The sequence below is a fragment of the Neolamprologus brichardi genome, unplaced genomic scaffold (assembly GCF_056152115.1).
Source record: "Neolamprologus brichardi isolate AB-2024 unplaced genomic scaffold, ASM5615211v1 NODE_ptg000033l+_length_6344489_cov_1, whole genome shotgun sequence".
NCBI lineage: Eukaryota > Metazoa > Chordata > Actinopteri > Cichliformes > Cichlidae > Neolamprologus > Neolamprologus brichardi.
The window spans coordinates 1,451,801-1,474,222 of record NW_028270137.1 but is presented as its reverse complement, the minus strand read 5'-3'; the positions used below and the strand labels follow the sequence as shown (position 1 = coordinate 1,474,222).

The 22,422-nt window shown below is 44.3% G+C and overlaps 3 protein-coding genes across 4 annotated transcripts; 2 read left to right on the top strand and 1 right to left on the bottom strand.

Annotated features, from left to right (window-relative positions):
- The first annotated feature begins 375 nt into the window (after positions 1–375).
- On the top strand, positions 376–6,506 carry cdt1 (chromatin licensing and DNA replication factor 1). The gene is made up of 9 exons (XM_087837474.1): positions 376–1,036; positions 1,552–1,811; positions 1,906–2,100; positions 2,246–2,391; positions 2,505–2,605; positions 2,717–2,905; positions 4,955–5,110; positions 5,242–5,443; positions 5,572–6,506. Exons 1-9 carry the CDS (start codon positions 671–673, stop codon positions 5,733–5,735), a joined length of 1,779 nt encoding a protein of 592 aa, XP_087693600.1. The 5' UTR covers positions 376–670; the 3' UTR covers positions 5,736–6,506.
- On the bottom strand, positions 6,455–13,767 carry aprt (adenine phosphoribosyltransferase). The gene is made up of 5 exons (XM_087837475.1): positions 13,482–13,767; positions 11,844–11,947; positions 10,065–10,198; positions 9,222–9,300; positions 6,455–7,111 (listed from the first exon to the last, which is right to left on the bottom strand). The coding sequence occupies exons 1-5, from the start codon at positions 13,568–13,570 to the stop codon at positions 6,972–6,974; spliced, it is 546 nt and encodes a 181-aa protein (XP_087693601.1). The 5' UTR covers positions 13,571–13,767; the 3' UTR covers positions 6,455–6,971.
- Positions 13,768–15,021: 1,254 nt separating this feature from the next.
- tk2 (thymidine kinase 2) lies at positions 15,022–21,753 on the top strand. Of its 2 annotated transcripts, XR_015718460.1 has the most exons (11): positions 15,022–15,235; positions 15,538–15,575; positions 15,742–15,816; positions 15,920–15,973; positions 16,190–16,279; positions 16,406–16,479; positions 17,260–17,348; positions 17,556–17,635; positions 19,899–19,979; positions 20,489–20,743; positions 20,908–20,983. XR_015718460.1 is itself a non-coding variant. In XM_087837481.1 (10 exons), the coding sequence occupies exons 1-10, from the start codon at positions 15,085–15,087 to the stop codon at positions 20,989–20,991; spliced, it is 816 nt and encodes a 271-aa protein (XP_087693607.1). In that variant the 5' UTR covers positions 15,022–15,084; the 3' UTR covers positions 20,992–21,753. The 2 variants fall into 2 exon arrangements, 1 of the variants encoding a protein (XP_087693607.1); XM_087837481.1 differs by lacking the exon at positions 20,489–20,743 and having other exon boundaries at positions 20,908–21,753.
- Positions 21,754–22,422: the final 669 nt, after the last annotated feature.

Genomic DNA, 22,422 nt, shown 5'->3' with positions numbered 1-22,422 from the left:
CCATTTCAAAGTAAAGTCCTTGTAGAGCTGTCCAGTAATGAATTAAGCCTTTCCAAAATTTTCTAGCACGTGACCCAGAAGTCTCAGGATAGCTTCCACAAAATCCACAGTTCACATTCATGTCCCTTTTGAACTTTGTCGTGATTAACTGCATAATATTTAGCACGAATATTCTTATTACCTTCACTGTGGTTTGTTAGACAGGTTCTTCCTTTGTGTGAACCCACAGGGTTGGGTGAGCTGGTGTTATTTGTGTGTCCGCAGAGGAGGAGCTGCCACTGAAACACGCAGTAAACTATCCGGAAGGTGGCGTGATTTGAAAGTGGTCACCTGCTGTAACCATGGTGATTAGACAGGTAAAGTTACAGAGCCACTTTCACAAACAGAAACTGGACATGTTGATCCACAGCACCGCTCAAAGCCCGTGTTTAGCGTGTGGAAAACGTTTACACAGAAGAAGAACACGCCCGCCCACGGTCGGCTCCAGTCCTGGTTTACCCTCCGACCAAGAGGACCGGGGGAGGCGTGGCTTTATTCGTTTCGCGCGAAAATTTGTTTCTTCTTCCTGTGCAGCGTGCGCACTTCCGGAGAACGTTTGCAGACGGCGTCTGTGTGCTGGAGCTCTGCTCGTCCTCGCTTTGTTTTCGTGTTCGGTTGTGAGGCCAGCGGCATGTCTCAGGCTCGGGTTACCGACTTCTACTCCCGGACGAAGAAAGCCACCGGCGGCCCAACGAAGCCGGCGGAGCCACGCAGCGCGTTGTCGTGTTCGTCGACAGTTCATGAAGAGTTTCTCCGTGTAATCGACGAGGCCGCAGGGCTGAACCACGGCGCGGAGCAACCCCTCTCCAGCCCCCGCACCCCCAAGCGGGGCTCGGCTGACCTCGGAGCGACCGTGTCCACCGCAGCCGCCGAGCACAGCACCGCCAAGAAGAGGCGGCAGTTGGATCTCGGAGCACCGGCAGCCGCTGCAGGAGCAGAGAGGCCGACGAGGCGGTCTGCCAGGAAGAAGCTGGAGCTGCCCGCAGACACGGCACAGGTAACAGCCGTGTGCATGTACACGCAGACCCACAGGCTTTGTTGTCCTGCCTTCACGCTGTAGTTGCAGGCTTTGTGTACTCTTCATGCTCAGAGATCTTTGTAGTGTCGGGATATTTGCTCCTCTGGACTGATCTGGCTTTAAATCGGCTTTCTGAATGTCACGAGGTTTCTTAGCTGAATAAATGAGATGTTTCTATGCCGTTTCTCCACAGACTGAACTTGTGACGGGAATGTTGTTTATATCTTAAGTGATTTAATATCATTCCTGAGAGGGTTCACAGTGTCAGCAGTTTGAATAAGCCGATCGTTGTTGAAACAATGAGAGCAGCCTGATCATATCTGAGACACACCTCTCTTTAACAAAGGTTACTGTGTGTGAGAGAACCACTCATGATGGCTAATCTGCATGTGTGTGTGTGGGGGGGGGTGGGCTGGGGGAGGGGGCAGGGCTGCACACATGACCTCTGGTGTGTTTTGGTCGCAGCTGAGAGCACCTTTTTCCATTTCTGGCAGGTCCTGGGTAAAGAGGACATCGCTGCTCTCAAGTCACGCCTTCTGAGGATTAAGAAGCATGTAGATGAGATCCCCGCCACTGCGTCCTCAGCTGCACCCTCCTCTCCATCTTTAGTGCCTGACAGTAGCTCCTCTGCTGAAGCGAAGACCCTGCAGCTCTCTGTAGCTCGGGCCAAAGAGCTTGCAGCTAAAGCTCAGAAGAGGAAGGAAGCAAAAGCAGCAACGGAGCATGAGCTGACTGAGACCCGTGCTCAGGACAGGTGAGCGCTCGCACATGTGCACAGAGCAAAGTGAGCGTAAGCTGTTTTGTTTAGTCCATGTTAACGTGACTGTCGTCCTCCCTTGTGTGTCCAGCACCGAGCAGCCAGCGTATCAGCGGTACCACACTCTCGCGCAAGATGCCCCCCCAGGCCTCTCCCTCCCCTACCATTACAAGGTGCTGGCTGAGATGTTCAGAAGCATGGACACTGTGGTCGCCATGTTGTACAACCGCTGTGAGAGCGCGACCTTCACCAAGATCAAACGGGGAGTTCAGGACATGATGCACAAGTAAGTGTTCAGTCAGACGAGTTCGTGAGACGAAAGCTGAAAGTGTGTGAGATATGTCAACAGCTTGATGTGTTTTTGAGCCGCGGCTCGTTGGACCCGTGCGGCACGCTGCTAAAGATAATAACGGACTTGTTTCCTCTTTGAGGCGGTTTGAAGAGAGCCACGTGGGTCAGATAAAGACGGTGTTTCCGGAGGCGTACACGTTCCGGCAGGAGAAACACATCCAAGCTTTCAACAGCAGCATCAAGAAGGGAAGCTACCAGCTGACCGTGGACCCCGTCATCGTCTCCGGTTAGAGCGCACATCACCTCCAGCTCAGCCAACCACTTTTCTCCAAACACCATATTTGTAAACTGTCCCTCAGTACATGCTTTGATTTGGGTGTTTGTGGTTGTTCTCCTCAGAAAATAGCGAGGCTCGACCTGTGCTGTCAGCCTCGCGTCTCCTGGAGAGAAGACGCTTGTTCCATAACAACCTGCTTTCCACTGTCAAACAGCACCACCAGGTCAGCTGCTCTAGTTTGGCTTCACTCATTTTTTAATAAGTCACACAGCAGCTACTTGTGTTTTGTTGTCATCTCAAACTTTTGCCTACATCTCCTTTTTCTTCCCTGCAGGTTTTCCTGTCCTCGTTGGACCCCCCAGTGTCGGTTCCAGAAGACAAACTGACCCGCTGGCATCCTCGCTTTAATGTGGACTCCGTGCCAGCTGTCCACACGAGCGCATTGCCTCAGACTCCTCGCCCTGAGAAACTGGCCACAGCTCAGGAGGTGCTCGACAAGGCCCGCTCACTCATCACACCTAAGGTGCTGCAGCAGAGTCGCCGCTCTCACGCTTCTGCGTGAACGATGAGCTTACTGTAGTCCAAGATTAATAATTAGCGCTCTGAATTTCAGGTGTTGTTTACACACAGGTCACATGGGCAGTAATAACTTCAGTGAAGGGCTGTCAGTTCAACACTTGACCTCGATTCTGATTAAACAGCTGTGTCATACCCACACTCTGCATCAGTTTCCCCTCTCCTGAGTCTGTCACCAGACCAGCGTCGTGTGTTTTGTGTTGTTGTATACTCGCATCACCTCCTCCTGTTCATGAGGGTGAAGGACAGAAGGAATAAGTTTCTGCGTGAACATGCGCTGACTGACATCTAGAGTTTACATCGAGGCCCTTTGAACGATGCAGCTCCTGATTCAGGGTTTTTCTCAGTTGTATGTTCAGTTTGAGGAAACTGGTGAGCACTTAGTAACAGTGGGTGTCGTCACAATAACTTCTTACTGGTAAGAGCCTGAGTCATTTTGAGCAGCACGTGTGCTTCAAACATGTAGGACTGCTTTCTTTGGGTGACGGGACTAGAACGAGAGCATAGTTGGATATTTGGAAATCCAAAATCAGATTCTTGTATATTTGTGCCCCATCTTATCTTAATGACTAGGGCTGGGTATCGTCACTGATGTCTAGAATCGATTCAATTCCAATTGACAAGGTCCCGATTTGATCCACGATTCGATTTAATTCGATTCAATTCAATTTGATTTGAATCTGGGAAATTTTGACAGTCAGAAATATTATAATTCAGATCAGTACATTTACATATTTTTGTATCTAAAAAAAAGGAAGCTGACACTTTACAGACTTTATCAAAGGTGTGAGCGTCAAAGCAGAGGCCTTTGTGTCAAAGTAGCTGAAGATAAAACAGAAAAACACGAAGGCGATTTTCCTGTTCTGGATTTTATAAAAATATTCCGCAGAACATCAAAAATGAAAGAAAACAATTAATCAACACATGAACATTACCTCTGAAGTTACAGCGGTTTCATTAGAGACATGGCTAAGCGTTTTGCATTTTGTATAATTGTAAAAAGTTTAAATTTGTTCAGTATTGAACGGCAGAAATTAAGTTTTCTTTTCGGAAGTATGTAAAACGACAAAAAAAAAACGTCGGCCGACTGCGCTGTAAACAACGGGAGACTTGTGCGTAACAAGCAAGCGAATAATGAAGAAAACAGTACAGAGAGAGAGAGAGAGCTGTGCATCCTGGTGGAAGCAAAACAGCAAAAGTCAGAGTGAGTTCATGACGATGTTTATGTGAAGCTAGTTTGGATCTTCTTTTGCTGCTGGTTCGGTCAATATTGTTTGGAGATCAAACTAACAGCTTTAGAATCAGCGCATAAAGGCCGTGAACACAAAGCGCGGAGCCGCCGAAACATCAGAATCAGCGAGCTGTCGGCTTTCAGCCCCAACCGTGAGAAAGGCGACATCTCACTGATTCTGATCCGCGGGTTGCGCTGTGTGTTTAAGTCTTTGTGCAGAATCCGTGTTCCTGCTCTCATTTACTGTCTCAGCTGTTTGGTGGTTGTTGGAATTTTGTGAGATTTCACCTGAGATTCTGGCATTTCGGGCAAAATAAATTTATATTAAAAAATCGATTCAGGATTTTAATGAATCGATTTTAATCGATGAATCGATTATAAAAACCCACCCCTATTAATGACCTTGTAGTACCATATCACCCTATTAGAGCACTTCGCTCGCGCTCTGCAGGCCTACTTGTTGTTCCTAGAGTATTTAAAAGTAGAATGGGAGGCAGAGCCTTCAGTTTTCAGGCCCCTCTTCTGTGGAACCAGCTTCCAGTTTGGATTCAGGAGACAGACACTATCTCTACTTTTAAGATTAGGCTTCAAACTTTCCTTTTTGCTAAAGCATATAGTTAGGGCTGGACCAGGTGACCCTGAATCCTCCCTTAGTTATGCTGCAATAGACGTAGACTGCCGGGGATTCCCATGATGCTCTTTAACAGAACTTTATATTAGTATAATTACTGTAAAGCTACATGTGTTGGTTTTTTGTGTGTTCAGATGGAGAAGGCTCTGATTGGGCTGGCTCTGAAGACAGAAGACAAAGCTGCTCACAAAGAGCCAACCTCCCAGGAGAACCCCACAGTCCCCCAAACATCAGCTGTCCCTGCGGTCCCAAATGCCCTGAAAGGGGTGTCCCAGTCTCTGCTGGACCGGGTAGGTGGACCGGGCACACAGCTCTTCAGGGGGGTCGACCACAACGCTGTTGGATCTTCTTTAAGACGTGATTTTTGTCTCTAACAGCTGCTAAAAACACATCTTTATAGTTTACTTTACTTTCTCCTCAGATTCGGGCAAAGGAGGCACAGAAGCTCCAGGCAGCCATGACTCGTAACAGCAACCAAGAGGAGCGCCTGTTGATGATGTCACGACTTGGGGAGCTGGCACGGATTCTCCGCAGTGTGTTTGTTGCAGAGAAGAAACCGGCTTTAACCATGGAAGTGGCGTGTAACCGGATGGTGGCAAGCTACAGATCTGCTCTGAGCACAGGTTGGTTCACGAAACGAGAACGATGTGGTGCTTGTAGTGAGGATCTCCTCCACACAGGGTTTCTGTTTGTAACTGTTAGAAATGAAGCAGAAAACTCTGCTGACCGGCTGATGCTTTGTAATCAACAGGTGAAATGGAGAAACACATCCATCTGCTGGCAGAGGTGGCTGGTGATTGGCTGACTCTTCACACAGTGAGGAAGGACTTGTACCTGAAGTTGAATAAGAACATGGAGCTCAGCGCTGTGACGGACACGGTGAACAGCAGACTCCGAGAGGAAGAGAGCCTCTGATCTGAGGCCTCGCAGTATTTTTAGCTCGTTTCATGGTTGTCCACAGGTTCTGGCACGTTCGTCTCGTTCGGATAATTGATGGAGGCACAGCTCCAGGAGGTGACGGCGTTCTCCTGACATGCTTGTGCTGAGTTGTTCGAAACATTGATCTAGTTTTTTTTTTTTTCTTTTTTCCTTCCATCCAAAGTGGAACATGGATGTACTGACGTTGTTATTAGGGATCACTTTTCTATGCAGTAAACTTGTTTTGTATTTTAGATTCAGTCACTGTTTGATGATAATGTTCAAGAAACACAGTGAAGTGCTGCACCCAGAGATGGTGGATTCATCATGAGTGGATCTACAGTGGTCCTGTGGGTGTTTGTGATGTTCTCATTATTGATACATAAAACATTCAAACAGCTGATGTAACTCAGTGTAAAGGTAATGATTGACTTTGCTGTTGTGACCAAACCTGAGTTTCAGGTCGTGTTCAGATTGTTCTGGGACAGTTTGTGTAAGCAGACCTGATTCAGGCACAGGCTCTGCTACACTCACCCTTCAAGCAAAGCACAGCTGTCTGCAGCTGAGGGCGGGACCTGGAAGACTCTTGCACACAAAGACAATTTAAGCTGCACACTCGATGGCATTAAAGCAACATTAAGCTCGTCTGTCTCACAGGTTTAAATGTTTCAGCCATGATGATGATAACCAGTGTTTGTTTTTAGATGTCACATGATTTGACACAGATGTGTTGTACACTTTATTGCAAACTTACACCCAGTAAAGCTGGTTTTGGTCATTTCCAGTGGAACGTTTCTTTTTTCAGTCATTACAGCTGACGAGGCTGCTGTGTTCATGTACCGCCTGCATCTTTTGTATTCTTAGTCATTTCAGTCTCATCTACACTCTTATTTACATCATCTCCAACACTGACACACAGGTGTTCCCTCAGTGTGGGCATAAATGTTCATGTTTTGTGACTAGCAGCTGCCTTCCTGTGGCAGAGTCATCACGACTTCCCTGATCTCAGGGCCCCAGACACTAATGAGCTGAGGGGAAAGTAAACTTGGATGCTGCTCAGACACTGGACGCAGTGAATATGCTGTACTTCCAGTAACATCCCATAAAATAACGGGGCACAGCTACACCCTGTAAACAAAATTACTGTCAAATTAAGCAAAACTCCAGAGATTTCTTGTTTTCTTGGTGGATGTCCAAAATGTTAGCAAACGGTACTATCTGGGTCGAGTGTCCTCAGTACTGCAGCAGGGAGAAGACTCTGTGCAGTTTGAGTTTGTCGACGCCGTTTAGCTCTTTGAGTTCGATGACCACCATGCAGCCCAGAACCTCGGCCTGCTGTTTCCTCATCAGCTCGGAGGCAGCATACAGCGTCCCTGCAATACACACATGTCAGTGTCTTAAAGGCAAAGTCACACATCCCACCGATACTTCCTAACAGCCCAATCTGCTTCGTTTCTCTCTACATGGAGTTTTTATTGAAGTAGGGGGACCCAAGGCCTACAGTGCAAAGCAGGATTTGGGCTTGTCAGTAGGGGTGGGCGATATAAACGATATAAATTTGGCCAACGATAGAGATTTTGACTATATCGCGATAGCGCATGTTGATGATGTCATCAAGCTGCACCTGTTTTGGTCGAAAGCATTGTAGCGGCTACTACAACCATTATCATCTGCAAATTATGCCGACAGTCATAGCAAAGAGATGAAGCACTTTTGAAATATGGGGAAAGCCAAAAACTGCGCTTCCTCCACTTCCGGAACATTGATTCATTAATGACTTTTATCGAGTGGAAAAAAGTTAGCGTTCATCCTCCAGCTTCACTGTGCTAATGTTATGCTAACATAGCTGTGTCGCTAGCAATCACATAGCACAACATTATATACCAGGTAGTCCAACTTCAGTAACCCTGCAAACGCCACTGCTGTTTAGTTTTCTGTCTTCATTTATGTTGGAAGTGACAGCAGAGCTGTACATTTGAATTAGTTTCAAAAATCTCTCAGTCAGAACATGGTATGTCATGTTTAGGTGGAAACTAGCGAGCTAACTTCCTGCTAACTTCTAACTCCGTTAAATTTAATAACTTCCGTTTTCATGGATGCCTGGATGTTAAACTTAATTGTTACACCTGATAAAGCAGCAACGCTGATGATTTTATTAAAGATGAAAGAATTTAGACAGTTTTTAACTTTTAGTGTTCGTTTGACTTTGGGACCTGAAGCAGACGGAGTTTTGGACCCAGATTACTCCGTGAAGCTCCTCACTACGGCAGCCGTAATGCTCTGACGATCCATCAAGCAGTGCAGCTTAGCAAAGTTGTACTAAAACATTTTTAACAGATTTCTGCCAAAATCGGTTTGAGGTCAGTAAGCACAACCAGAATTCATACATAAGGCACACTCTCGATTTTTGAGAAAATTAAAGGATTTTAAGTTCTTATAGTGTGGAAAATACATTATACAGAAGAAAATAATATATCGTGATATATATCGTTACCGCACATGCTTGAAATTATATCGCGATATGAATTTTAGGCCATATCGCCCAGCCCTACTTGTCAGGTAACTTTTCTTTCAGTCTTCGAGAAAACAGCGTTCCCATTCCAGGGAGAGCTCTCACACCTCATTGCCTCGGCATTCTGTGATATGTATCAGTAAAAAAACATTTTTAATGTATCAACATGACCCAAAACAGCAATTGTTAGTATTTCTGGACCGATGTATGAAACTTTCATGCAGAGTAAGCCTGTGTTTGAATTCCACAGCCCTGCTGCTGCAGCTGAAAGAAAACTTAAAGGTGTCTCGTGCACAACAACGCTCGCTTTAAGCTGAGCCTGGAAAGCCTGGGTTGACTTTAGCCTAAGTTATGGTCCCGTTCACCGTTATGCATCTCACAGGGGTTTTACAGACAAACCTCCAAAATGTAACTGCCCCTCGCTGGATGTGGACGACTCTATGGGCCAAAACAGGGGAGGAGGCAACAGCCGAGTTCACCAGGAATAGAGAAGAGTGAAGGAAAATCATCACAGATTAAAAATAAAGTATGAAAAGTGAAGAGGATTAGTGGAGCATCACTGCCCAGACAGGACGATCCTATTCTAGTCCAACTTTTCATCACTGCCATTTCAAGACAGGAAAGCTACCATTAGTTAAAAGAATTAAACCAGATTCACAACATGAGACAATCTAGTAATATTAATGCTGTGTGTCAGCCGCGAGCGAGCTGTGCAGCTTCTTTCATAAACGATAAGAAACGACCGCTACGCATCAGAGCTGCCATCTGTCATGAAGGTCGTTTCTGACAAACTCAGCGTACGGTTTTGCTGCTTTTGTATCTGTGAACTCTGAATCCCCCCCGTGAGCATCCATCATGTTAGACGGATTATCTAATGTTGAAGTAACAGCAGACGTGCCAGTAAGGGGAAATATTCAGCAACATAACTTGTCTTCATGTGTCAGTCAGACTGAATCACATCAATTTCTCACCTCCAGTAGCCAGGAGGTCATCAACAAGCAGAACCCTTTGTCCTGGAGCCACAGCATCCTCCTGGATCTCTGCTTCTGCCTGGAGGAACAGAGCAAACACTATTTTTAATCTGAATGTGGTCAAGCTCAACGATGCAACAGAGACAAACGTATTATCTCACGTAACAGGAAAAGGAGACAAACTGAGTTTCTTGTAAACTTCGACTCATTTCTGCATCCTGACATCCAGCAGTGGGTTTTCTGTCTCTCTGCACAACACGTGACTCTGTGAGCTGCTGTGCAGATGCGTCACTGACACAGAAACTGAGGGCTGCACAACACTAATATGACAGCGAGCTGCAGTGCACATATTTGTGATCAGCACTACAGGATATAAAGGATGCACTTCAACTGGATTTTATTTTCCACTTCAACAGGTGAAAACAAGCTGACATTGTTTGCATCTGACTTTGTCTCAGTATACTGTTTGTTTGTTATGTAACAAACAAACAGCTAACCAACAAACAAACCCATCCTGGGTGTGTGGTGCTGGATCCTTCCTGTAGGACGTAGAGCTTACAGCAGGCCAGTAAGGCTGAAGGTGTGTCTAAGATATTTCTGCAGAATAGGATCATAGTGTCTACATTTCCATAAGTGTCTCTGTATACGGCTTGTGGAAGGGAAGTGTTCAACTGCCCCATGGAAAAGAGGAGTGGGGATGAAAAAGTCGAGCTCTGAAATGTCCAAAAATAATATTTCCTGCACTTTTATGAGGATTGTCCTCAGTACCTCATCTCTAACAGTTTATCCTGCCCGCCCTCCAAACAAACAAACAATCCTTTCAGAGTGTCGTGTGTTCTTTACCTCGCCATACTCCAAATCATAAGAGACAGAAACAGTGGCTCCGGGCAGTTTGCCTTTCTTTCTGACCAGGACGAAACCAATACCCAGCCTCTGGGCGAGCAGAGGCCCAAACAGGAAACCACGAGCATCTAAACCTGCCACACAAACAGCAAGAATGACATTTACATTAAAAGGATACAATAACATCAAACCAAACCAGAGACGTTATCAGATGATGATTGTGGTTAGATGATTAGAATTCTACAGAGAAAAACACAACAGTAAACTGTAAACAGATAAGATTATTTTATCCTCTGTGAATTCCAGTGACTGATTGTGTGTCTGAGCGTGCTCAGTGACGCTGCACATTTAAACTGGATCCATGGAAACATTAAAGCTCACGGTCCCTGCTGCAATTCAAACAGACTAAAAGAGACTCAGCAGCAGCTTAAGAATCAAACATTTTCTACATCACACAAATAATCCTGTGATAATGCAACAGTCTGTGATGATTAAGTGGTTTAATTACAGCACTGCTGAACTTACACATGTAAAATATTCCCACAGGAGAAAATCTATGTTGCACAATAATAGAGGTGGGAATCACCATACATCCCACAATACGATATTATTGCGATTTTTTAAAATATTTTGCGATATTCAGATTCTGTACATAAAGGTAAACTTTATCAATATTCATTTTCTCTAATATCAAAGTCTCACACTCAGTCTTTCTCTCATTTCAGTTTGATTGTTGACAAACTGAACGGTTTGTATTACAGTCTAGTCCAACTTAACTGAATCAACCATCTGGTACAATTATAGCTATTCTGAACTATGCAGTTTATGAAAACTATGCAGCCCCTTCAGCAACTGAAGAATTTGAAAGTAAATTAAAACAAAATATAATTTTACATTAAATAAAAAAGTTTTAAACTTAATTAAAATAAAACATGTCTTAAATTAAAATAAGTAAACTGTCATGTTTATTGCTGCCAAAAACAAGTTAAACACATTTGGACAGTGAAGGAATGTCAGGATTCTTGCTCAGAAAAAGGATCAACATGCTCTGAAGTCAGAGCACAAAAACCTTTTTGTAACAAAGTATCGATTTCTGCTGTCCCTGTATCCATACATTATTAGCAAACAAAACATCACCATACTACACAGTATCCATTTTTCCCCCACCCCTACACAATAAAGAACAGAATCAATGTAAATATTGTCTTTCCAGGCAATTTTAAACCTAAACTGAACACAACCTGCTCCCAACCAACTTCAGTTACCATGGTAACTTAACCAGATAAACAGAGAGCCACTTTCATTTATTCACTGTGTGCTGTTGACTGTTACACAGAACTGACTGGCTTTAAAATAAAATAAATAAAATAAATAAAATAAATAAAATAAATAAAATAAAATAAAATAAAATAAAATAAAATAAATAATAAAATAAAATAAAATAAAATAAAATAAAATAAAATAAAATAAAATAAGGAAGCAAGCAGTTAAAGGCGGCTTCCTGTCAGCATCAACTCTTTGATCAGCTGTTGAGGTTGCTGAGGAGCTGGTCGAGGGCAGTCTCATGTTTGATGTTGTAAGACAGCTCACACTAAGAACAAGTGATGGATACTCACAGGAGTTAAAACACAACATCTCACACAGCTGCACAAACTAAAGCGGACTTTCCGAACACCAAGCATGAGCTCCAGCTGGCTGAGATGATATTTAAGGTGTGTTAAAGATGCCTTTAAAAGGTGAAGCACAGCAGTTTCAGAGCTCTGCTTTTGTTTTTCTTACCTACAATCAGATCGACGTGCTGGTGATTGTTCCTCACATGTTCTTCAAACAGGTCAATTACTGCTTTAAGGGCAGCTGGGTCCTTGAGGATGGGACAAATATCTCTGCAAGATTCAGACACAATAGTTTGTAGCATTCACAGCCTGGCAGATACAGGACTTTGAAGACTCATGCTATTGTTTGGTGGCTTAAAAGTCAGATAGAACTGCTGATATTTTCCTGAGGGAAGACAAAGACTCTGATAGACAAACAATGCAACATGAGCACGAGACAGGAGGAACACCCTGAAACCACGCTGAAGGCTTTTTCTCCTGTGTCTTCATTTATCAGCTGTTATAAATCCCAATACTGATATATCAGCTGATGCTGGGAGTAGCTGTGGCTCAGCAGGAATAGTAGTTCGTCTACTTATTGGGGGGATTGGACCTCCAGGTAAATCAGGCTTAAATAGTAACCAGTCCTTTTGGATACACATCAAAATGATCAAATACATTTCCACAGAGAGATTTCATTTGCTAGAGATGCAAAGTGTTGATTTCTGATCTATATTTGACATTGGAGAGACAAAACCCAGCCTTTGACTTGTAGGTGGTACAGTTATAATGCAACAGTACTAACTGAACAAATACTGCATGTTATTTGAACTGAACCACCCTGTAGCTGATGTTGTAGTGTCCTGGGGCTCTGTGTTGGGTGGACTACTTTTTACATTTTACATGCTACCTCTAGGGAGAACTGTTAGAAAACACTGTATGCATTTTCACTGCTGGAAGGCTGACACCCGATTATATTACTATAATAGATCAACTGCATGGACGTCTTAAGCCTGCATCATCATTTCTGTGTCTGCAACATTCAGATCTGAGAGGCAATTTTCACGCACAGTCATCAAAGTGTTGCAAGAAAATATTCCCACCGTCAAATACTACTAACAGCCTGAAGGTTAAACGTTTGTTCATATTCATTTGCATGATGTATTCCTTATTAAACAGCTCATTGTCATGTTTAAAGGCCTCTGAAGTTAACCTCTGAGTAGTTCTCTGACTGTAGTGAAGGCTTTCAGTGCTTTGAGCCATTGCGGCATCCTGACAGCAAGATTTCATGGGGATTTTATTTTGAAATACACACTGATATTGACGTCATGCTCAGCGGGTATCACTGAGGCCGTTTACTGTCTGAAGTTCAAGTTCAGGCTGTGGAAACAATTGTAGGTCATAGATGAGCTTTCGGGAGGCTTTACTTCCGTCAGAATCAGACTGAGCTGGTGTCGATGACTAAATGAGCCGTTTAACGTGGACATCACGCGTCGCTGCTCTAACTTGAAGAGCCCCACCCTCCCTGTGCTCAGCCAGTGTCAAGAATGAATGAAAGCACTGCACTGCACTGCACTGCACCCCCCACACACACACACACACACACACACACACACACACACACACACACACACACACACACACGCACAATATTCCTGTTCCAAAGTGCTCACTGTGGGGGCAAAGTGTGCTTCCTGGTAGCAGGTGTCTGACACGTGCCCTTGCACCTGGTCACAGCTCCCAGAGACCCGTTTCTATTCGCGTAAGATCAGCGAAGAGACCTAACGTTTGCTGGGGCCTTTCAGACAAGAACGCGGTGTCTTACCTGAACAGGATCCCTTTCTTGGGAAAGTCTGGGAAAGCGCGGACGTGTCTCTGGACCAGCTGCAGCTTTGCCTCCCAACCTGCGGCCATACTGAACGCTACTTCTTCTTCTTCTCCTCTCTACGGTGTGCAAACACTCCTTTGTCGCCCTCTTCTGGACAGAAGGCACGTTAAACCTCCATAAGATGAAAGCTTGAAGCTCTGTTTTAACACTAAATAATAGTGGTGGCCCGCTTGAAGCTGACGCTCCGGTGCGTGTGTCAAAAAATCAACACACTGCTTCAGAAGCACTGTGTCGAAGCTTGATTCGTTTGGCCAGAGTCACGTGATCAGTGACGTCCGAAGCTTCGTTTAGAGCCTAACTGCTTCGGTGTCTGAGTCAATGGTTTATAAGGAAGCGAATCATTCGCGGGATTTGTGGTGTTTTGATGGTGACAGATATATATTTATATATAAATATATATATAAATATATAAATATATTTTATTGTTTCATTAATCTGAAAATGTTAGTCTGCCAAATGTGCAGCAATTTAATCTATTTATTCTCTTTAGCTGATAGTTTGTGGGGCCCAGATAGACTGTATAACTGCATCTCTACCAGTTTCTCTGCACTCCAGCCTCCTCTGTGCCATGTGAAGGGATTTTCCAGGCAGGAGAAATGATCTCCACGAAAAGGAACAGGTTCGGCCATCGCACACTAGAACAAATTCTCTTCTAAAAAATAAAAATGAAAAAGGGTTACTTTAAATGCATCATGTTTTTAATTTGCAAGTTCATAAGCATTTTCCCTTTCCAGTTCACAATCAATTCTACCCCCAGGTCAAAAAATTTCCCTAATATAATATTATTTATAAATATACCCGTCTAGCACTTGCACAAGTGCATGGAGGCAGGACCTCACAGCAGAAGCATACTCCATAATGTGTTGTACATTATTATATGTATATTATATGTAATGTGGTATTTTTCAATTATTGTATTTACCAACATCAAGAAGTCACAAGCAAAGAAAGACCACACCGTGGTGCATGTTTGAAAAAGGAGAGTTTACTGGTCAAGCTTATTTATTAAACAACTAAACCACATTTTTAACCTCCCAAAAATACACGTTCAAAGCAACACAACAGAGGCCCAATATCAGACACAACTCCACTCTGTAGAGTGAGCAAATGAAGCGGTTGGTTTTATTTTGTGGATTCAAGCTGCGCTTCATATTTTTGGCCACCAGATGTCACCAGAGAGGACTGAGTTGAAAAGCTTCCAGTAATGAATCATTTTTCAATACAAGCTTCAGAAAGCTTCATTTGGCCATCACTACTAAATAATAAGAACATAGCATTAACAGCTAGCTCTTTTATCGGACAATAAATAAACTGACAACACAGTTGCCCTCCACAGCCCCTCACTGACGTTTTGTTTCCGGCTAACATTGTGTCAGTGATGGAAGCTGAACACACACGTTCATGCGGACACGGGGAGAGTACAGTAGGTGGCGCTGTTTGACAGCGATGCGGCTTCTTATGATTCGAAGAAGAAATGCGCCGCTTCTTCTTCCTGTGTGAGAACAGAGGATCGTGTACAGGTTGTTAACATGGCACACTGATGTCGGTGTGTGTCACACTCGTGTCCGCTCGCCGTGCCGTGGCGCCGGCATGTTTGTGGGCTGGATGGAGCGGGTGGAGGAAAGCGTGTGCCGGGGGATTCAGGCTGGTCCCGTCCAGAGCCCGCAGCGGGACACGGCCCGGGGCTGCAGGTCAGTGCTGCCGCTGTCAGGACACATCAGACCCGGGCTTTAAAGCGGCGTTTAACCAGCCGGGTTCAAATGTCTGCCCCGGTGATCTGATCTCAGGTTAATTGTAGCCTACAGGGTATCTGCAGAGTCGGTTAACGTGGCTCAGAATAGCGTCATAAGAACATGTGGGGAAACAAACAGTTAAAAATGAGCTCTTTGAGGTTTTATCTTTTATTTCCCACAGTATTGAGCCCCTTCAAATCAATCAATCAATCAATCACAGGAAGTGAAATCGAGTCTCACTGTGTTGTCTCCCTTCTAAGGGAAGCTGTTGCGGGATGGAGAGGACAGGAAAGCAGTGGTGAGCCTCCATGTTTAATCTGAGTTTGTCCCTCGGTGCATGCTGGGAATGACGTGAATGTGGACAGATTGTCACGTGGGACTGATCGTCCAGAGTTTCTCAGTGGAGTGATGAATATTCAGAGACTCACAGCAGTGTCTGACAGTCTGCCTGTATCTGTGTTCAGATCTGTGTTGAGGGGAACATCGCCAGTGGGAAGACAACATGTCTGGAATATTTCAGCAAAACCAGCAGTATCGAGGTCAGAGTCTTTGTGCTGTGTAGCTGTGTGCGTTCAAGATTCCTAGTGTTGCCGAGCTCCAAGTATACCATTTGTTCATGAATGTGTTCCTCTCTCCTTGCAGGTCCTTACAGAGCCGATCTCTAAATGGAGAGATGTCCGAGGGCACAACCCTCTGGTAACGTACACGACCGTGTCGTCAGAGTGCAGAGCTGGAAAGATTCTTCCAAAACATTTTGTGCTTTTATGATGCTGGAGTGCTTAACACGCCGCTGCTTCCTCAGGCGTCCGGTCAACCTTATCAAATGCTCTGGGAATGTGTTGAGTGCTGGTTGGTAGTGTGACTTCCCTGCATGTCAGTCCAGCTGTTCACCTGCAGGTTCTGTCCCCGCAGGCTTTAATGTACCAGGATCCTCAGCGCTGGGGCATCACGCTGCAGACCTACGTTCAGCTCACTATGCTGGATCGACACCTGTCAGCTGTGGTAAGGGCCCTGCTAGCTAGCACCACAGCTGGTTTACTCTGTGCTTGTTTTGTTGCATGCTAACACCCATATAGCCTGGGCTAGCACACTGATGGCTGCACACATGCTGTTTCTTGTTGGTTTCAGGCAGCTCCTGTTAGGATGATGGAGAGATCTCTCTTCAGCGCCAAGTACATCTTTGTGGAGAATCTCTTCAGAAGGTACAGTAATCTGATCCATGGATCAGCCACACAGTTTCAACTGAACTATGGCAATGGAGTCTGCTGCACAACACAGCCCTGCAGCGCTGAAGTAGGAGAGTGTGCAACCCGTGCATGTTTATGTACAGACAGAGAGGATGGATTGTTCTTTCAGTCAGCCTCAGCATCTGTTCTCATGTCTCAGTGATGAATAAAGGTCGTGTTCAGTCCTGCATCATTGTAGCCAAGTCTTAACATGAAATAGTCCAGATGTTGATTTGCAGTAATGGCCTCACAGCCACAGCGATGTAAACAGAGAAGACAGTTACTTAAAATGTAACATTTCATTTAAAATGTGTAACTGTCTCAAATGAATCATCCAACCTGTGACTGAGCATTTCTGACATTTATGGGAATTTAGAGAGCTGGGCTGGTTCAGGAGGTCACCGACTAATCAGAACGTTGATGGTTTGATGTTTGACAGTCGATGGTTGAACCTCCAATCTGTGGAGAGTCCCGCGTATTTAAGCTGTAGTTGGTGTTGTTGACCCGCTTTTGATCATGTGCCAGCGTGTGACATGGGGTGTGGGTCATGATCAGCGGAGGTTTTGGGTGAAATCACTGTGAGACCTTAGAACTGAAGATGCTTCTCGGGTGAGAGCTGAAACGTCTTCAAGACATTTTAAGAAGTGCGGTCGGTTTTCTTTCCAAGCTCGTTGGGTCAGATAGAGACATGTTTGTAAAGTGCTTTGAGCGCTAAGTAGAGCAGAATTCCAGTATTATTTCATGTTTTTCTTCCAGTGGGAAAATGCCAGAGGTGGACTACGCTGTTCTCAGCGAGTGGTTTGACTGGATTACAGCTAACGTTTGCATTCCTGTTGATCTCATTGGTGAGTACAACACAAGCAAACAAACCTGCTGCAGCTCAGCATCAGGAAACAAAGAACGAATCCTGTGCATGTCTGAATGTGCATGATGAGAACTGACTCTGTCTTTGAGTTCGTGTGTTTATACAAATGGCATTCCTATGTAATGAAACGAGTTCATGTAGTAATAATAATGACACATGTCATATTTGGCTTTTTCCCCGGCTCCAGTTTACCTGCAGACGTCTCCTCAGACCTGCCATGAAAGGTTAAAGCAGCGATGCAGAGAAGAGGAGAAAGTCATTCCACTGGTGAGGAGCTCGTGCTTCACTTCATTTGAAGTTTCCAGAGAATCTGAAAACATTTCCAACTCATGGTGAAAAGTCTGAGGTTTGTCAAGCAAATAGCATTTAATTAATTTAACACTTTGTTTGAAACACGTACAAAGGCCAGAGCTCTGCTTCAAAGATAAAACTGGTTCCTGGAGATGCAACAAAAGGCTAAAGATGTGAGCAGCAGCACACGTCAGCACACGGCTTCCTCCTAGCTCCAGTTTCTGTTCACCTGGGACTTCACTACATGCAGTGAATATTTACACCTTACCAGACAACTGCTGCTGATACTACAAAACATACACGACAAGTTTACAGCAGGCGTCCTGTCAATTCACGTCAGTGTATTTATAAGTATGTTTCTAAACAACAGGTTGATAAGTGCTGCACAAACTGGGAAAAACCCAACAGAAAAACAGGAGACGGGTCACAAAAACAAAGAAAAGAGTCACAATAAGGGAATAAAGATGCATCGTCAGCAGAGATGGGTGCGTTACTGTAATCTCATTACTTTTTTCAGGTAACTAGTAAAGTAAGGGATTACTATTGCAAAAACGGTAATTAGATTACCGTTACTTTCCCGTAGGAACGCTGCGTTACTGCGTTACTAAAACCGTGATTTGTTTGCGAGAATGTCTCATGACAGTGACGTAAGCGAGTGCGACGTTCGTGACAACAGCTGTGTGCAGATCAACAATGGATCATATATCGAGTGCAGAGAGAGTATGAGCGTGCAGCGTTTAAAGCGTGGAAGTACTGACCTTACTTTGAGTTTGATTCCATAAAAAGTGACAAAAATATTAGTGTCCGTTGTGCGTGGGAAGAAAACTTCTTTTTACAGCGAAAAAACCCCTAAACTTCCAAACAAGCACCGAGTAGCTACGACGTAATGGGAAACTCACAGAGAAACTCGCGGATTCTTCCACTGACCGCTGCACACCTGCACCAGGGTAACCCTCCGCCTACCCCACTCCTGCTTTACAGGTGAAAATAGAGCAACAGGACCGCTAGTCTTTGACTTTATTTATTTTCTGCTGTGTTTTACTTGCATCTATTTGAAAGACTGAGTGTAAACACACAAAATATTTTATTTTATGTGCTGGAATGTGCAGAAAATAGGTTTAAATATTAAACAAATTTCTTCCAGTCAGAGAATGTTGCAGATAATTAAATGTTTGCTTGATGCATAAAGTTAAAAGATTAAAACTAATAAAACAAGTTTTAAAAAGAGACTTTTCCATTTGATTACATTTTGTATGATGATTATGCAGAAAAAGTAGAATTGGGCTGAAAGATCTATCACTTTATCACCTATTCAGGTTGTAAATCGTGTTTTTAAAAAGTAACTAAGTAATTAATTACTTTTGAAAATAAGTAATCAGTAAAGTAATGGGATTACTTCTTTGGGGAAGTAATCAGTAATTAGTTACTGATTACTTTTTTCAAGTAACTTGACCAACACTGGTCGTCAGGTTCAGTGTTAGGGAGGTCCTAATTTGAAAAGGAGAGTTCCAAAGTTACGATGTAGCCACCGGCCGGCTGCTCTGTGTGAGTCTGCTTCTAGGAACAACAAGACCTGACAGTTCTGTTAGGAGATGTTCAGAGAGAGAGGGAGCCGATCCATTTAGAGACTTAAAAACAAACAATTAAAGCTTAAAATCAAATCTAAAGTTTACTGGAAGCCATAACTGGGGAAATGCTGTCCCGTTTACGTCCCTGTGAGCAGGCTGGAGAAGAGGGAGCAGAGCCTGGCTGATGCCCAAATAAAGGCCCCAATATAACAGCAGACAAATGTCCAGCAGGAGTGATGATGCAGAGCTCGCGCACAGGTTTAACTGGTCAGCACAGAAATTAGAATCATAACAGTGATCAGAAAAGTGCAAATCTGAATATCACATAATTACAGAGACTGAATCCAAAGTACGTCCACGCTGATGGGAGGGAGCGCCGACTGAACACGATTAAAAGAGTCAGTAAGGTTCAGCACGTCTTTCAGAAGAGGTTTAGTGGAGCAGCAAACATGAAAATTAAAATCCTGAAGAATCAGAGTCATTCTGGATAAAAAGACCTTCTGAAATAAAATCCTTGTTAAACTTCGGAGCCCATAAATATCAGCAGTGAGCTGTCGTGACCTCTCAGACCTGTGTGTGTGTGTGTGCGTGCGTGCGTGCGTGCGTGCGTGCGTGCGTGCGTGCGTGCGTGCGTGCGTGCGTGCGTGCGTGTGTGTGTGTCTCTCCACCAGGAGTATCTTGAGTCCATTCACCAGCTTTATGAGGAGTGGCTGATTAGGCGTACCTCCTGGCCTGTTCCTGCTCCTGTGTTGGTGAGTGTTCACACGAGCACAGCTGTGCTTTCAGGTACACTCACTCAAACCACAGACACACACAGTGAATTACACTGATAACAGTGATTTGGGGAAACCTTGGGTTCTTGTCTCATGCCACCCACCTAAATATTGTTGCAACTAAGCCCACCCCCATAACAAGGACAGGACAGTGCACTCTTCCACACGGATTAGAAAGACGAGGAACCTGGGCCCAAACTCCCAGGTCTGCTCGAGCATCTGATGCACAGAAGCTCGAGTTGCTCGACCCGAGTTGTTTTTGAAGCACGAGTTGTGTCAGTGTGATTGGACTCGTTGTTATTAAAGCATGTCATACTGTATGCCTCATTCAGCCATCCACACACAGCACATACGAGCACTTTTTTCTATTCTTTCTATCCAACTCGATCCACTCATTTAGAAGATCTTTGCTGGAAAAATGGTCACTGTACAGAAGAGCCCTGTGTAGTGGTGTTCTTCCTGTTCATGCATTTATTACTTCTTATCAGGATGTCCTAAAAACTCCCTGAAAAGCCTTCAGTTGATCCCAAATACTGCAGCGACGGGGACGTTCAGCCCCCACAGTAGACTGAGAGGCGGAGCCTTCAGCTTTCAGGCGTCTCTTGTGGAGTAGCAGCTCTGTTTTGATTCAGAAGACTGTCTGCTGTCAGGATTACGCTTCAAACATTGCTTTGTGATGAAGCATGTTCAACCCCACTATGAAGAACGCTTGGGAAACCGTCCCTACAATTAGTTTTATCCAGGTTTGTCCTTTAGTGCAGCGTAGACACACTGTATCATCGTTTGTTTTAACACCGGCTTTAATCGCTGGTTTGGAGCCATGTTTGTGCTGCTTTCTGTGTAGAGTAAACCCCTCATAGCTGACACTGACCTTCCTGATATTTAAGAATGATGTGTTTGTTTGCAGGTGATTCCTGCTGACCACAACCTGCAGAGCATGCTGCACCAGTACGAAGAGAACCGAGCCAAGATCCTAGCAGCAAGTCTGTGATGCACGAACGCACTCGTGCTAACCCAGCCTGACAGGAAGCTGTTACATCACCTTTTTTAAGCCATTTCTGATCTTACACCTCGTCACATGTGACATTTTTGTATGCACTCCCAGGTCAGCCATTCCTATTCACGAAGACCAATCTCAGTACATTTAATTACAGTTTTAAAGTAAAATGTAATCGATGTGCTCACAAGAAACTATTGAGAAACTGAACATGAGAGCGGATCATTCCAGCGCTCGAGCCGAAGCCCGTCAGCCTTCAAAGATGCTGCGGCTCAGGCTGCTCCTCAGATCTTATCTGCTGTGTTTTTCCTGAGAGTCTGAGGAAGTAAGTGAAGACTCTTCCTACAGAACAAGTTCAGTGACAGCGTTGTGTCACTTCAGACCATGAGTTATACGTCCTGGTCTGATCATCACTCCTCTGTCCTTTACCTGCATCTGCTCTGCCACCTGAATAAAGGAGCCTGTTTCCATGAAAACAACATTTAGTGTTTGAACAGGCTGTGTGATCCAGCACATGAAGCTCAACCTGTGAAAAATCTGCTGCAGCCGCACACATGACTGATCAGTCGAGGTTACAGCGCTTGAAGGATCACGCACTAACTGACAGAGTAGTTCCAGAGTTGGCTGCATTGTGTTAGTAATAAAATGATTAAAGCAGTTTTTGTGATTTAATTTTATTTTATTTTATACACTTTGTAATTGTGCTCATTAAGAGTTGTTTATGTGTAATAAAAGTCAAAAGCATCATTTAAACAATGTGATTGAACTGAATTATTGCGACTGACGTGTTGACTGCAGAGGGATTAGCAAACTGCTCACACATCAGTTAAAGTCAGGCGGATGTTTTTCTGAGTCCAACAGACTTGGATAATAAATATAAACTAGTGTTGGGGCTGCAAGTATAAAGCAGCTCGAGCTTAAACATTGCTGTGGTTTGGTGCTATAAATAAACAAACGTGACAGCTTTTAACCAAAGGAAAAAAATGACCAAACTATTGTTTGTCCTCCATCCACCAACAGAAGATGAGCCATGAGTGACCTGAGACCACAGAGGCAGCATGCACACACGTGCTTTTGCACTGCACCACTTTACTTAGACATCACTCTTCCATCCACAGTGTTGGGAAGGTTACTTTTAAAATGTATTCCATTACAGATTACATGCCCCAAAATGTATTCTGTAACGTATTCCGTTACGTTACTCAATGAGAGTAACGTATTCTGAATACTTTGGATTACTTAATATATTATCATGCTGTTTACAACTACATGAATGTACTATTGCTGTGATTTATTACTGTTACTGAAGGTCCGCGGCTCCGAACCGTAGTAAAGGGACCTCTGGCTAATACGGTGGGTTCTGTGTCGGCTCGTAGCTGAAAACTAGCTTTACTTTGTTGTCTGGGTCAACTTTGCTAGCAGAGA

Excerpts from the sequence above, each read along its gene's own strand:
- cdt1 (XM_087837474.1), top strand. The coding sequence starts at position 671 with ATGTCTCAGGCTCGGGTTACCGACTTCTACTCCCGGACGAAGAAAGCC. Across the intron at positions 1,037-1,551 it reads TGCCCGCAGACACGGCACAG|GTCCTGGGTAAAGAGGACAT; the intron begins GTAACAGCCGTG and ends CATTTCTGGCAG. Across the intron at positions 2,392-2,504 it reads GGACCCCGTCATCGTCTCCG|AAAATAGCGAGGCTCGACCT; the intron begins GTTAGAGCGCAC and ends TGTTCTCCTCAG.
- tk2 (XM_087837481.1), top strand. The coding sequence starts at position 15,085 with ATGTCGGTGTGTGTCACACTCGTGTCCGCTCGCCGTGCCGTGGCGCCG. Across the intron at positions 16,480-17,259 it reads GTGGAGAATCTCTTCAGAAG|TGGGAAAATGCCAGAGGTGG; the intron begins GTACAGTAATCT and ends TTTTTCTTCCAG. Across the intron at positions 17,636-19,898 it reads AGGAGAAAGTCATTCCACTG|GAGTATCTTGAGTCCATTCA; the intron begins GTGAGGAGCTCG and ends TCTCTCCACCAG.
- aprt (XM_087837475.1), bottom strand. The coding sequence starts at position 13,570 with ATGGCCGCAGGTTGGGAGGCAAAGCTGCAGCTGGTCCAGAGACACGTC. Across the intron at positions 11,948-13,481 it reads AAGAAAGGGATCCTGTTCAG|AGATATTTGTCCCATCCTCA; the intron begins GTAAGACACCGC and ends TGAATCTTGCAG. Across the intron at positions 7,112-9,221 it reads TGACCTCCTGGCTACTGGAG|GGACGCTGTATGCTGCCTCC; the intron begins GTGAGAAATTGA and ends TGTGTATTGCAG.